At 39.4% G+C, this 16,157-nt stretch overlaps 1 protein-coding gene across 1 annotated transcript; it reads right to left on the reverse strand.

Moving 5' to 3' along the window:
• Positions 1-282: 282 nt before the first annotated feature.
• Positions 283-2,450, reverse strand: LOC148199001 (uncharacterized). Its single transcript, XM_088111980.1, has 3 exons — positions 1,206-2,450; positions 854-1,163; positions 283-287 (listed from the first exon to the last, which is right to left on the reverse strand). The coding sequence occupies exons 1-3, from the start codon at positions 2,448-2,450 to the stop codon at positions 283-285; spliced, it is 1,560 nt and encodes a 519-aa protein (XP_087968106.1).
• Positions 2,451-16,157: the final 13,707 nt, after the last annotated feature.

Here is a 16,157-nt window from a genome sequence, read left to right on the forward strand (position 1 = left end):
CTAATGATGAAAGAAAGCATAAATCTTAGATTAAGATGCAAGCATAAATTCCATATATGAGAGCTTCAAGAGATTACATTGATTCCCCAACAAACATACAAGGTTTAGTTCACCATATTCATGGTGAACCTAGATGAACAATGAAAGAATGAAAGAATAAACCCTATAAAGGTGAAGAGGTAGCCTGAGCATCCAAGATCCTCCTTCAAAGGGGTGGAAGAGAGAGTGTTTGCCTCGTTTCTGCCAAAGATACTATCCCTAGGACGTTCTAAGGCTTATATACTATTCTAAAGTTACAAAAAATCAAAGCCCAAGCCCATAAGTATGCCGCTCAGCGGTAAAGTACCGCTCAACGGTGAGTGCGCGTCTCTTTTCTTCTCCTCAGCGGCCATTTTGCCCCTCAGCGGTTCCAACGTGACCTTCTAAGTGCCGCTCAGCGGTAAAGTGCCGCTGAGCGGTGACTTCGGCTTCTTCTCTTTTTTGCACTTTTTGATTCCTTTTATGATTCCATCTCTCTCCTTCTTCACTTCTTTCACTAAATTCACCCTAAAACCTGCACAAAAACACTGAAATCAAGCATAAACCTGTCCAGCTCTCTTATTTCTGAAAATATAGATAAAAGGCATGATTTCAAGCTAGTTTCTAAGTCTAAAGGTTGCTTTTAGTATCAATTTTAAGTATGAAAATAACAGTTTTTCAACTGTTATCAGCAGTCCAGGGATCTCTTCTGGAAAAACGTCTGGAAATTCATTCACGACCGTTCGTTCAATACTGCTCTCCCTGGACGTTCGTTCTCTTGCCAACCCTCCTAATTCCTGATCTTCATGTGTCATGATGAGAAAACAGCTTGCACCTTCCAGTATATCCTCCTTTATTTGATCGAGCGTTACCGATAACTCTCCTTCATTATCCTCAGGGAACACTAACTCCTTCTTGCCACAATCTATTAGAATATGGTTGGTAGCCAACCAATCCATTCCCAAAATCACTTCTAAGTCTTTGAGAGGCAAACATATGAGGTTCACCTTGTATCTATGCCCTTCTACCTCAAGAGGACATCTAACGCACACAGTAGATGTCCTAATCTCTCCAGCTGCTGGGGTTGATACCACCAAGTCAAACTGCATCTCGCTCTCAACTATCCCCAACTTATCAACGCACGCCTTCGAGATGAAGGAGTGTGTCGCCCCTGAATCAAACAGCACACAACATTGCTTTCCATGAATTAAGCAGGTACTGGTGATGAGCGTACCTGAGCTCGCGGCTTCAGCTCCAGTAATAGCATACACACGCCCTACTGCCTGGGCTCGTCCACCTCTCCCTTGCTGATTTCTTCCAGCGTTCGGCGGTCTCATCACTGCACGTCCGCCCATATTGCACTCGGTCTCCAAGTGCCCATTCCGTCCACATCTGTTGCAGTGTTTTCCTCCCACCAGTTGAGGGCATGATGAACGATAATGTGGCCCTCCACACTTGTAACATGTAACGTTACCTTGTTGCCCAGACTGTCCGGCAGGAACCAAGGCTTGAGATCCACTCGTGTTGGTTGACGGACGAACGTAAGGAGATCCCCTCTGATTGACACTACTCCTTGAGACGATCGGTCCCCTTACTGTTTGTTGTTTCTTGTGTCGTTCAACTTCCGCCATGTTCTTCTCCAACACCTTGGCCCGCTCAACCATGGCAGGAAACGTTCTTATGCACAAGCTTGAAATCATAACTTTCAAATCACTCCTTAGGCCGTTCTCAAACTTCCGACATTGCCACTCTTCACTGGTGGCCATAGTATTGAATCTGACAAGGTGTTTGAATTTATTGGTGTATTCTGAAACCGACATACCCCCTTGAACCAGTTGTAAGAACTCAACCTCCTTTGCAAAACGGACGCTGTCAGGGAAGTATTCTTCATAAAATTTATTTCTGAACACTTCCCAAGTGATTGGTTGTTGGGCGTCCGTCAAAATGGCCCTAGCGCTCGCCCACCAGTGGCTCGCTTCTCCAGTCAATAAGTATTCAGTGTATGCCAAGCGGTTCTCATCTGGACACCTCTTGGCATTGAAGATCCTCTCCATATCCCTTAGCCATTGGTCAGCCTCGTCCGGAAGACACTTGCCACTGAACTTGGACGGATGGTGCTGGAGAAAACTCTCCAAACTCCATTCAGCATTTGGTTGGGTAGCAGGTTGGGTGGCGTTTGAAGAAGAAGCTCCAGGCGTACCTCTAGTGGCAGCAAGGATCTCCATCAGTTGTCTTTGTGTGGTTTCAGCGGTGACACGAGAGGCCTCTAAACCCTGCATGGCCTCCCGGTTTTGACGCATCAAAGCAGTGTTCTGCTCCATTAACGTTGTATTTTGTTGCTGCAACCTATCAATTACTGTCTCCAACAGCCTAGTGTTGTTGGACGTGTCAGGCTCATTCGGATGGGGTGGAGGAGGTAGCCTAGGTGCCATTTGTTCTCTGGACACAGAGAAAAACGAGCGTTAATTATGTCCAAGAGTTAAAATAATAATAACTCATTAAACATACAATAGCACACAGCAAAAACACAGTGCACTCATAACCCTACAGTGTCCTTAAGAGAACAAAACTGCTCTGATACCACTAATGTAACATCCCAAAATACAGTAATTACCATAATTGAGAATTAATTACAATTAATAATACAAACAGTGCAGTCTTTAAATACATAAACGAAGTTCCAGAGCCGAACGGCTTCAGTACAAACGAAACGCGCATAAAATGCATACAGAGTAAGTCTAGAACGAACGTTCTTAGATATAAAAAAATAACGTACGCATCAAAACAGAATCAGGGATAAGTAGGACGAACGGCCTTACAAAATACTTAGCCGAACGTTCAAGCTACACTAACATTTACAGTCCTAATCTAACGAGCGCTCTATGGCTCGACCTTTACTTCCACTTCAACCAGATTTGCCTCTTCCAAATTTTCTTCTTCCAGCATGTCTTCAAGAGATGCACCACCATATGCTCACATCCACACGGATGATCATTGCAAGACAAGACGAACGTACATAGACAGGGGACAACACAATGGAAATGCAAGGGTAAGCTTATAATATTTAATTTATACAATTAACCCATACATTTAACATTTCAAATCACACATACAACATGTAACTTATCATATAATTAACATAGAAATATGTATATAAGACAGACCGTCCGGACTGTATGAACCATGTAGTTACAAGCGTCCTTGCACCCGAGTGGTGTAGTAGCCGGGATATACCTAATCAGCTGCCACTCGAGGTTAGTCCGTCGCCCATGCTAAGTGATGAACGAAGAACCTCCTGCCATTCCCACACATGACTACCCCCTTCTACGTGAAGATGAGTATCACGGAATATCAGGATGGACCGCGAGTCCTAACTTATCCATGTTCATACTTTACCAAATTTAATATTTAACACATCTGAGACGTTCCTCCTTGGAACGCTCGTTCAAATTCCATAATCGTATAACCATTTAATATAGTGCTCAAACGTCTTATACTTTCATAGTTATAACATTTTCATTCTACGTTCCACTCTCTTAAAAAGACGAACGTTCAATTTACTGAAGTAAGAGGACGAACGTTAAAACCAGATTTAAAAGAACTCCTTTAAAAATCATAAAGACTCCAGAATAAAAAGATCAACTCCAGAATATGTTTAAGTAACAATAGGTCAAATTCATTCAACTTGGATGAAGAGACATCAAGGAGAGTACTTAACTACATAGGAAAAATTTTTTTTATTTGAAAGGGGTTGGCTGCCAGTCAATAACCGAACGCGCCAACATTCATTTAATAAGTATTTGGACGAACGCTATTTACGTTCGTTAAGGAATCAAAGATAAGGACGGGCGTTCAATCTAAGACCGAACACTTCATTAATGCGAACGCTAGGTGAATGACCGAGCACCAATCATGACGAACGCTTGGTATAAGACCGAGCGCTATTTAGGACGAACGCATCGGTATGAGACCGAGCGTTATTTAAGACGAACGTTCGACCTAAGGCCGAACGCTATTACGGACGAACGTTCGACAGAAGGCCGAACGCTATTAAGGACGAACGCTTCGGTTAAAGACCGAGCGTTACGTATTTATAAAGTTTCAAATATTTATATACAGCTGAGCTGAACCGAACGCTCATTCACTCAATTGGGGACGCTCGTTCTCGAGCAGAGTTCTTTCCAAATGAAAGAATTCCATTCTAAGTTATTTTAAGGAAAACCGAACGGTCTAAAACCGTACGGTGACGAGCGTCATTTATCAAAGGGAATGATTCAAGTTTCAGATTTCTCAACTTTAACAATTTTCCAGATTTCAACATCTTAACTTATACTTTATACTTCATATCATTTTCAAATCGATAAACTTTATAACTTTCATTTCCAAATTTAATTCACTTTAAACACCATCATACAGATCTCATCATTTTAATCATTCCAACTATACAATATTCATACTCCGTTCATACATATCCAAATCCACATGCATTTCACACCACCAAAACATATATAGTACATACACGCAGTGCTCGTTCATGACTGATCAATCAGCATACGTTTTATACATCCAAATCAGATCATACAACATGGAGTATAAATTAAACATATAAGCTTCCCTTACCCGGCTTGGCAACCCAACTTGTCCTAGATGTAAAAATGGCTTCGTCCAACTACGTTTTGCTTAGGTTCTTGACTCTTCCAGAACAAAATCTAACCACGGAATACAGAACACTTAGAATACATGCTTGCATGCAACTAAAAACCCTATTTTTCCAGAAACCTAAGGACGAACTACGGAAAGGGGACTTACCAGTTTCAGTCCTTGAAGCTGTTCGGTCCAGAAGGAAGATCACAGTAGGACGAACACTCCTACGGTGCTGCAAACGTGATCGGAGAAGAGATGTGAGTTTTACAGTAGAGAGAAGTTAGGGGTTTTTAGAGAGAAGTTGGAGTAGATGAGGAGTTTGGTTTCTGAGGAAGAAGATGAGTGGTGCAGGAGAGAGAGAGAGTTTTAGAAAATCCAATTTTGTTAAACTCTCGTTCGTTTGAACGAACGTGTCTCAAGCCGACACCTGCACACCAAACTCTGATTGGGAAACTTCTTCCGCAACACGTGGCGTGCTTGCATGCAAAGATTGGTGCGTTTTTAATGTTGCAGAGGAATGATTGTGGCTCAGCTTTCAGTGCACAGCAGAGAGAGATAAATTACTAGAGTTGGGAGTGGTTTTAATGGAATGAGCATTGATTTTGGGGTGTATTAATGGTGATATGACAGGTAATTTACAAAGTTAATTTTTCAGGGTCTCACAAACTCGCTTATAAAATTCGCAAACTATAAACGACATAACTAATTATATATATAGATTAAAGACTTAATTAATTTTTAAAAGTGTAGATGAGCTATTATTATATTATAAGCTTATATTTGATTTTATATGGAAACCCAGTTTGTTTCATTCATCTATTTTTAAAACTTGAAATATATCAAGTATTAATTTTGAGTTATGTCATTATATTTACTGGATATTTAATAAGTTTATATAAAGAGCGATAAATTTATTGAATATTCAAGAAAAAGAATTATATGCAAAACAATTTCAAAACAATGTTGTTTTAGTTTGGGGTTAAGGTTAAGTTTTTTTTAAAAAGGTTTTCCTGTTCGATCGAACCAAAGTTCTACCTACAAAGAATATTTCAGTGTTTATTTGAATGTCCTATATTAAAAGACAATCATTTATTAATATTGATTATGTAAGGAATCATTTTTTTTAAAATTTAAAAAAAAAAAAAAAAAAAAACAAAACGAACGGGGGAAAGGGGAGGAGGAAGGAACGTTGGCCACAAGGAGACAGCCAACGTTGCTTCCCCACTCAAAAAAAAAAAACAAGAAAGGAAAGAGAGGCTTGTGGGAGATTAAAAGGGGAGTATGGGGAGTGAAATCCTTGCTGCCATATCTGTGAGAGGAGTGTTCGGTGCTGCTTTTGGAGGAGTGAAAGAGTTGTTGCAGATCTGGGAGAAGAGAAGAGGAGGAGCAATTTTGGAGCTGGAAAGGAAATCAAACTCTCTGGAAGTGATTCAACGAAGTCTTCAAGAGGTAAGGGGAGCTAGATCTTTTGTTTGATTGATGATATATGTTGTGTTTGATGCAAATCTGGGAAGAAGGGGATGAAAAATTTGGGGTTTCTGGGTTTTCTGGAAAACCTGCGATTCTGCAGAATTCTGCAGAAATGCGCGTTCGTCCAATTTGATGAAAATTGGACGTTCGTCCAAAATGGCTCGACCAATTAGTGGTCGGCCAAGATATTGGCGCGTTCGTCCAAAACGGCTCGACCAATTAGTGGTCGGCCAAATTATGTTGAGCGTTCGGTTTTTTAGTTCAGGGTTAGCGTTCGTCCTTCAATCCTGTATAGCGTTCGGTCTTTTTTAAAAAGTTATACTAGACGTTCGGTTTTGTGGGTGTTAGCGTTCGTCCAAACATTTTAAACGTTCGGTTTTGATGTAAGAGTAATGGTGAGCGTTCGGTTTTTATTGGGTGTTCTAAGGTGTGGATATTAGACGTTCGGCCTTATTTAATTGAAACTGTGAGCGTACGTTTTTGTGGGTACTCTTAGGTTTGGATATTGAGCGAACGGTTTTTGTCTAATTGTGATGTGAGCGTTCGGTAATAATTCGATAGTTTTAAGTTTAAATCTGGAGCGTTCGGTCTTGTTCTGTTGAGCATTCGGTTGTAGTTTAAATTCTGATTTTGAGCGTTCGGTCTTGGTTTCAATCTGATTGTGAGCGTTCGGCCTTAATTCGATTTCCAATCTTAAACGTTCGTCCATATGGTGTTCGGCCTTGATATTTAAGCGCTCGGTCAAATAGTGTTTAATTCAATAGGGTATTCAATGGTTTAGCGTTCGACCTAAATCACGTATTCAGAGGTTTAGATTGTGAGCGTTCGATCTTGATGATGTTCGATCTTTTAGCGCTGGTTCAAACAATGATGAATTCTGGTGTCCAATGGTTTAGCGTTCGACCCTGTAGCGTTTAATCTCATAGCGTTCGGCCTAAGTACTAGATCTCAGCGTTCGGTCTAAGTTCTCTATTTCAGTGTTCGGTCTTAAGTAGTATTCTTAGGATTTAATCTTGAACGTTCGGTTTTGATGTATTAGTGTGCGTTCGGTTTTAAATTCAGAATCCTTAATTTAGATCTGGAACGTTCGGTTGTAAATTGATATTGGTAAGGTTGGATCATGAACGTTCGGTCTTAGTGTATTAGAAATTGTAGCGTTCGTTCTTTTAGGATTCGGATTTAGCGTTCGTCCAATATCGTGTTCGATAAAATAGCGTTCGGCCTAAGTACTTGATCCCAGCGTTCGGCCTAAGTATCAATCTTAGCGTTCGTTCTTAAAGTGCTTTCGGTGAAATAGCGTTCGTCCTAAGTATCAATCTCAGCGTTCGACCTAATGGTGTGATCAGTGAAATAGCGTTCGGCCTGTTAGTAAATAGCGTTCGGCCTAATAGTGAGTTCGGTGAAATAGCGTTCGGCCTGTTGGTAAATATCGTTCGTCCAATACCGTTCAGCAGATAACGTCCGTTCAAATAGTGTTATGAAAATATTGGGTTTTAAGTTCATTTCTCTTGAATTGAATTATGTGCAAAATGTTTGGAAAATATATACTGTGATGGGATTTATGTGAATGTATGAAATACGTTGGATTTAATGTGATATTATGCAGGTATCTGGTTATTCATGACTTGGGTTAAGTTTCAAAGTAACAATATGATTTATGGACGTAATTCCATGATCCTCAAGGAGAGGATACATGGTGGTGTTTTGGGGTTGTATAGAATGATTACATGGTAGCTCAGTTTTGGGGGTCATCCTGAAGCTCCAATGGTCTTTCTTCTCATGTAGAGAGGATTGAACCATGTGGTGAGGAGTAGCAGGAGGTCCTAGTCTTGGGTGCTTCCATATGACCCAAGGTGAGTGATAACGGATTAACCTCGTGACTGTGGCCGGGCGGTAGTGCCCCAAAGTTTCACCAGGCGGTAGTGCCAGGGCGGTAGTGCCCAAGTTTCATAAAGCCACCACGGGTGCAAGACCCGCCATAGCTCGGTAATCATTCTAGTCCGGACGAGTCGGGTATAAAGTAACAAGTCTTGTAATGTCAATTTACTGTTCTTTTATATGAATCTATGTATGATAACATGATTTTTATATCTAGCTCACCCTTGCATTGTTTGTGTTGTGTGCTGTTTGGGTATGTTTCTTTGGCGATGATCATCCACTTGGATGGGAGCAGATGGTGGAGAGGAAACTTTGGGAGCAGCTCTTGAAGGAGACGGCAGTGCTGCAGCGTAGATTTACTAGTTTTTATTTCGTGAACTCGTTTAATTACATTTGGTGTATTTTAAGTTTTAAATTTTCCGTAATTTCCATGGGAAATTCCAATAATCTAATTGTCAATTCCGCACTATTTATTAAGGATGACTGTAATCCTTAATTACTCTTGACTGCTTTCCTGTATTATGCATGATGACGTCTTTATTATATATGCATGATGTATATATTTGGGATGTCACAGATTATTTATTACCTAAATAATAATAATATGACATAGAATTGTAATTATTTTTAGTGTAAATTTTACTTAATTCAACCAACCGATTTATCACTGTTTATATAGAATTAAAAGACTGTTTTATATAGAATTAAAAGAATTATTGATTGCTCAATGATTTACAAAGACATAAATTTTATTTCTGAATTAATATGTCACCTTAGTAAGAATAAATAGATAAAAAGAACGAAAGTATTATTACTTTTATTTATGGTAATTGACCATCACCGTTCATCATATATATTGAGTAATGATAAAGTAAAGTAATATATTTTAGAGATTTGGTTTGGCTTGGTTTATTGTGGTTTGAATATAGTTTTGATAAAAATAATGAAACAACCTTTTACTGTCTGTGGTTTGAAACCCAGAAGACCAATATGAGGAATTTAAATTCCAGAATGATGATTTTGAAAAGGAAAACTTTATCACTCACTGTGTTCATGTGGGTGTTGAAGATTCCTCATGTGAGTATTGAAGACTCTGAATAAAAAAAACATACTTTAAATAAGATGTGTTGAAGGAAGGTGCGATGTGAAGGATGATGGGAGAGTCAGCAGAAAATAACAAATGTAACACATTCTTTCCCAAACATGAACCTTCCAAACTCATTCGTTCACTGTTTATTGAATATATGAAAATGTTGGGTTAACAGTGAAATATAAGCATGTGTTCACAGTTATTGATGTTGTAGGGTTTATGATTGTTTCGTGTAACATCCCAATTATATACGTCATGCATATATAATAAAGACGTCATCATGCATAATATAGGAAAGCAGTCAAGAGTTAATCAAGGATTACAGTCATCCTTATTAAATAGTGAGGAATTGGCAACTAGAGTATTGGAATTTCCCATGGAAATTACGAAAAATTTAAAACTTAAAATACAACAAATATAATTAAACGAGTCCACGAAATAAGAACTAGTAAATCTAGGTTGCAGCACTGCCGTCTTCATCAAGAGCTGCTCCTAAGGTATCCTCCCCGCCAACTGCTCCCATCCAAGTGGATGATCATCGCCAAAGAAACATACCCAAACAGCACACAACACAAACAATGCAAGGGTGAGCTAGATATAAAAAACATGTTATCATACATAGATTCATATAAAAGAACGATTAAAGCATACTCATTAAATCATAATTCATACACTCACACGACATGTGAAAGTTCATCAATCATAGTAAATTGACATTACAAGACTTGTTACTTTATACCCCGATTTGTTCCTTTATAGACCGACTCGTCCGGACTAGAATGATTACCGAGCTATGGCAGGTCTTGCACTCGTGGTGGCTTTATGAAATTTGGGCACTCCCGCCCTAGCACTACCGCCTTGTGAAACTTTGGGCACTACCGCCCGGTGGAACTTTGGGCACTCCCGCCCGGCCACAATCACGAGGTTAATCCGTTATCACTCACCTTGGATCATATGGAAGCATCCAAGACTAGGACCTCCTGCTACTCCTCACCACATGTTCAATCCTCTCTACATGAGAAGAAAGACCATTGGAGTTTCAGGATGACCCCCAAAACTGAGCTACCATGTAATAATTCTATACAACCCCAAAACACCACCATGTATCCTCTCCTTGAGGATCATGGAATTACGTCCATGAATTATACTGCTACTTTAAACCTTATCCCAAGTCATGAATAACCAGATACCTCCATAATATCACAATAAATCCAACGTATTGCATGCATTCACATAAATCCCATCACAGTATATATTTTCCAAACATTTTGCACATAATTCAATTCAAGAGGAATGAACTTAACACCCAACATTTGCATAATACTATTTGGACGAGCACTGCTCACCGAACGAACGCTACTGGACGAACGCCATTGGACGAACGCTATTAACACCATAGGACGAACGCTAATTACCAAACACCAGGCTGAACACTGTTTGGACGAACGTTATTAAATCCTACACTATCAGGCCAAACGCTAAGTCCGAGTGCAATATTAAATTGCACACCATTTGGCCGAACGCTGAGATTAATACTTAGGACGCATGCTGGGATCGCGTACTTAGGCCGAACACTATTTTACCAATTACCATATTGATTTAAACACTATTGGGACGAACGCTACAATTTCTAATACACTAAGACCGAACGTTCATGATCCAACCTTAAGAATATCAATTTACAACCGAACGTCCCAGATCTAAATTTAGGAATATCAATTTAAAACCGAACGCACACTAACACATCTAAACCGAACGTTCAAGATTAAATCCTAAGAATATCAATCTAACACCGAACGCTTACGAACAACCGTACACCAAAACGGATCACTCAAGATCAAACACTGTTAAATTCAGCATCCTTAGAACGAACGTTTATACTTACTAATACACCAAGGCCGTACGTCTAAGATTCAGACTTAGAATACTAATTATAACGAACGTTCACAATCAGAATTAAACCATTACCGAACGCTTACAGAACAAAACCGAACGCTCCAGATTTAAACTTAAGACTATCAAATTATTACCGAACGTTCACATCACAATTAACCAAGGCCGAACGCTTACTAATACACCAAAACCGAACGTTTAAAGATCCAGACTTAACAGTATCAACTTAAGGTCGAACGATCAAGATTAAACTTAAGAATCCATATCAAGGACGAACGACTGCAATTTCTAATACCCAATACCGAACGCTCAAGATCACGTAAATATCAATTTAGGGACGAACGCCTAAAATTTCTAATTCCCTGTGTACAGTTGGGACGAACGTCTAATATATCATTGCAAACGAACGAACGCTCGTTAACACAAAACCAAACGCTCATGCTATTTTGGCCGACCACTAATTGGTCGAGCCATTTGGATGAACGTCCAATTTGGCTTTCCAAATTGGACGAACGCGCGATCTGCAGAATTCTGCAGAATCGCACCAGATTTCCAGAGAGAACCCAAAAACCCCATTTTCATCCCCTTCTTCCCAGATTTGCTTCAACAACAATATTCTACCATCACTCATACAGATTCATACACGATAAAGTCACTCTAAGTACGAAATTTGTTCATCAACGACACTAAATCATAGATTTCAGTACACACATACATGGTTCATACAATCCAGAGAAAAGGATCTAGCTCCCCTTACCTCTTGAAGACTTCCTTGGAAACCTTGAATCAATCCCTGAGTTCTTCTTCTGCCGTTCTAGTTCTCTGCTACAGTGCCCAGCTCTCCTTCTCTTCTCCCAGATTGCAGCAAGCCTCTCACTCCTCCAGAATTTCAGAATCCCCCAAAACCCTTTGAATCCATGGCTTTTACCTTTAAGAAGGAAGAAATGGTGCTCCCCACAGCCACTCCTCAGTGCTATGCCCACCAACGAAGGAGATGATGGTGTTCCTTGGTGGTTGGAGCACTTCCAAGTGGAGTGACTCACCCTCCACCGGCAGCTGCACCATTGCTGAACATGGAGTCCCACCACTACCAAAAGGGAGAGAACGTGCGGTCATTACAGGAAGTCTCTCCACTGCTTGTGAACGTGCAGCCGCCCACTTGAAGTCCCTACCCCACCACTAACATTAAAATGAACGTGCAGGTCCTTACATTTCGTGTTGAGGAATGGGTGTAGCAAACTACCTTCTGATGTAGCCAACTACCACCGTCCCACACATCTCATCCTTTTAATGTCCACTATTCAACGACATTGCTTTCCATACATGTCACATCTCTCACACCACACCCACACAATCCTCAATCTTCAATTCTGCTTAATACTTATATTCTTTCGAAGATAACGATAATCTAAAAATGATATTTTAATAATATTTTAACTTTATTTATGTATCATTATATAATTCATTTAAAATTATTTTATAATTAATAATAATAATTATAAATATTAATATAAATCAATTACAGAATGATACATGTAACATCCCAAAAATTATACAGTCATCAACTATATACTTAGAATAATCACATATATTAATATGGCAAAACAGTTTTAAAGCAAAGGGAACGAAAATTCGAAAGTGGCTGAACGGCCTTTCATGTACATAATTCAACGAGCGTTCACAAAACAAATGAGGACGAACGGTTTACAAAATCATTACCGAACGTCCAAGTATTTACATAATCAAAAAGAGCGCTCGCTCACAGCCGCTCGCTCTCCTAACTACACTAACTAAAATAACCGAACGCCTTTACTGTTCGGCCTTCACCTCAACTTCTACTAAGTTATCTTCAGCAATAACTTCCTCTTCAAGTGTTTGCTCCCGAGACACATCTCCCTCTGCTCACATCCACACGGATGATCATTGCATTTGACAAGACGGATATACATAAACAGACAACACAATGGAAATGCAAGGGTAAGCTTATTGAATTTAATTCAAGTCAAACAGATATTTCATACTTATCAAATTCAGCAATTAAATTCACAACATATACATTTAATTCATACATCAATTCCATCCAAATCCTGATACTAGACCGACCGTCCGGACTGTATGAATCATGTGTAGCTAAGGCGTCCGTGCACCCAGGTGGGGTAACTGAAATGCTCATCAGTAGCCACCTGAGGTTAGTCTGTTCTGTCCAAGTTACAGTTATGGACTAGAACTCCTGCCATTCCCACGCATGACATACTCCTCTCTACTTGAGAACGAGCACTCACGGAATATCAGGATGAACCACCATCTAAGCTTACCACGTTCATACTTACAAATCTCAATATCCATTCAAGAGTCGTTCCACCCTGGAACGCTCGTTCAAAACCAACCATCATAATTTCATCTCTTACATCTTTCGCACATCTTAATCTTTCATCTTATTCATACTTTCATTCTTAGTTTCACTTCCATAAAAGAACGAACGTCCAACCCTCTTTGTAATAGAGGACGAACGTTAATACTATACCAAGAAAGACTCGTTCACGAGTAGAATAAAACCAAGACAGGTTATTAGACGGACTTCATTACAACTTGACTCAATTAGATGAACTGAATCTAGTACGATCTGGAAAACACTTAGAATGATTTAAGTTCAATAACTCTGGAATGAATCCAATGGATAGATACATCACAAACTTGTTTAGATAAATAAACCGAACACGAGATAATTCAGGAGACAAACCGCCAGTCAATGACCGAGCGCGAAAATAGGCATTTAATGAGTTTTGGACGAACGTCACTGAAGTATTGGACGAACGTTACTAGAATTATTGGACGAACGCTATTTAAATTTATGGGCGAACGCTATTTCAATTCAGGACGAACGCTATTACCGTTCGTTGATAATTAAGGAAGGAACGAACGTTCGGTATATGACCGATCGTTCTTTTACCACATACGCATTTGGACGAGCGTTCGGTATAAGACCGAGCGCTACTCAGGACGTACGCTTTTGAGTCTAAACTTATTCGCTGATTCAAAATCATAGAAATTTGGAATTTTCATAAGATGGGATACTTAAAGTTCATGCTTTAACAATTTGACTAAGTGTACAAAGGTAGATTTTCAAGCTTCTCAATTCCTCACACAACACTCATGAGGTCTACGTTTGGCCGAACGCTCAAACGTAAATTATGTATAAGAGGGCGTTCGTCCTAGAAGGGAAATCCTTTCCAAATGAAAGGGTTCGACTATTTCAAGGAATTTACTATGAATACCGAACGGTCAATGACCGTATCGATAACGAACGTTCATTTTCATATACATCTCATATTAAAATTCTCTCTTACAGTAACTCATTTTCCAGTATACACTTCCATACATTTAATTAATTATATCATAGTACAAATCCATACTTATTCATGCATCATCTCATCATACAGCTCATTTTTCAATTAAATCAAACCATAGAACATTGCATCATTTTCATACATCATTTCAGAATCATTTTCATATACCAACAGTCCAATATCATGAATCATATTTTCAAGCATCACATAACGCGCATGCAGTACAGAAATCACATGAATTAAATCTAATAAGCTTCCCTTACCTTCAAGAAGAGTGTTCGTTCCTCAAACAGAAAAATCAATGCCCAGAAAAATCGTTTCTACCCTTAACGCTCAATCAAGCTCTTCAAGCTAAGATTACAGAAAACCAAGATTTGGTTTAGATAAGATGCATGCAGTCCAGAGTTGGGTTTGCATGTGGATATGGACGAACAGCTAGGGACGAAGTACTTACCCGTTCAGACTCCAGAAACGTTCGGTTCAACTTGAAGTTTGTAACGCCGGGAGGGTTCCCACGGTGTCTGATCGTTGATCTGAGAAGGAGGAAGTGAGTTAAGGTAGAGAGAAGATGGAGGTTCTAGAGAGAAGGCAGAGAATTTGAAAATCCAGAGTTTGGGGAAGAAGACGAAGTGTGCAGAAGAGTGGGGAAGAGTTTTCCAGAAATCAATTTTCTCTCCCCAAGCAGGACGTGCGTCCATTAATTTGCTGCCACATGTCTTCCATTAACGTTTTAGAATGTTCTAAAAATGACATTTGGCAGCTGCATGCAGAGTGAGTGCGTGTGCGTCTTTAATGGCACTGAATACGTGTCACGTGCATTAATGGAAGTAGAGTGGTGATTCAGCAGTGAATTTAATGGGACGTGACAAACACCGAAAGAATAATCTGAATATCGTGGAATAGAATTATTAATGAAAAACAAGACAAGGTGAACTATATATATTTGTATAGTTAATCCAAATAAAGGACATAAATAACGAGTGCTAAAAAAAAAAACGAACGAAACCGAGCCGCCAAAAGACCTGAACGTTTGTTCATAACCGAACGCTTAGAAGAAAGAGAGTGTTTGTCAGACGAAAACCGAACGATTAATCACAAGAAACGCAATGAATAAAATATAAGGCTGATTCTAAATGACAGTTACTGTTTGAAGAAGGGTATATAAGGAATTCTCGAGTGGTCTAAAGGGAGTATCAAACATTTTAGGTTTAGGCAGAGAGTGGATTTTCTTTGTCATTGGAGAAAACTAGACTTCACCTCTGACCCCAATTCGATTCAAAACGAGCATACTTCCAGGTCTTCATGTTTTTGGGTTGTCCTATCCGTCTGGCCGTTCGTCTGAAGTAATAAGTTAAACAAATCCTCAACTGGTTACCCAACTTACTCTTAGATGATTTGCACAGATCCAAGAGATGAAATGAAAATCTCTACCTGGATTGCTACTAAATTGTATTCCAAACAATCCAACCACTTCCCTGCTGTCCTGTGAAACCAAACCTTATCATTAACTTCTCAAACTGATAACTATAAAGCGAAAATTCTTGTTCAATCTACTATCAGTAAATCTAATAGTATCTTAGACGTATTACCGATCGGTTCTACCGAACGTTTCACTCTCTACTAACGTTCGTATCCTTACTTATAATATTAATTACTGAAACTCTCAACGAAACCCAAATTTAGATTTATCACTGCTTACACCCGTCTTAGTGTTTGCATATTGCTTATCCAGTAATTCATACTTCGAACTATTCTACCCTTAGCTCTTTATTGTTCCTAACATTCCTAGCAATGCTCTCACATGTTTCACTCTGACT

The sequence above is a fragment of the Vigna umbellata genome, chromosome 4 (genome assembly GCF_029865625.1).
Source record: "Vigna umbellata cultivar VRB3 chromosome 4, Vumbellata_1.0, whole genome shotgun sequence".
Classification (NCBI taxonomy): domain Eukaryota; kingdom Viridiplantae; phylum Streptophyta; class Magnoliopsida; order Fabales; family Fabaceae; genus Vigna; species Vigna umbellata.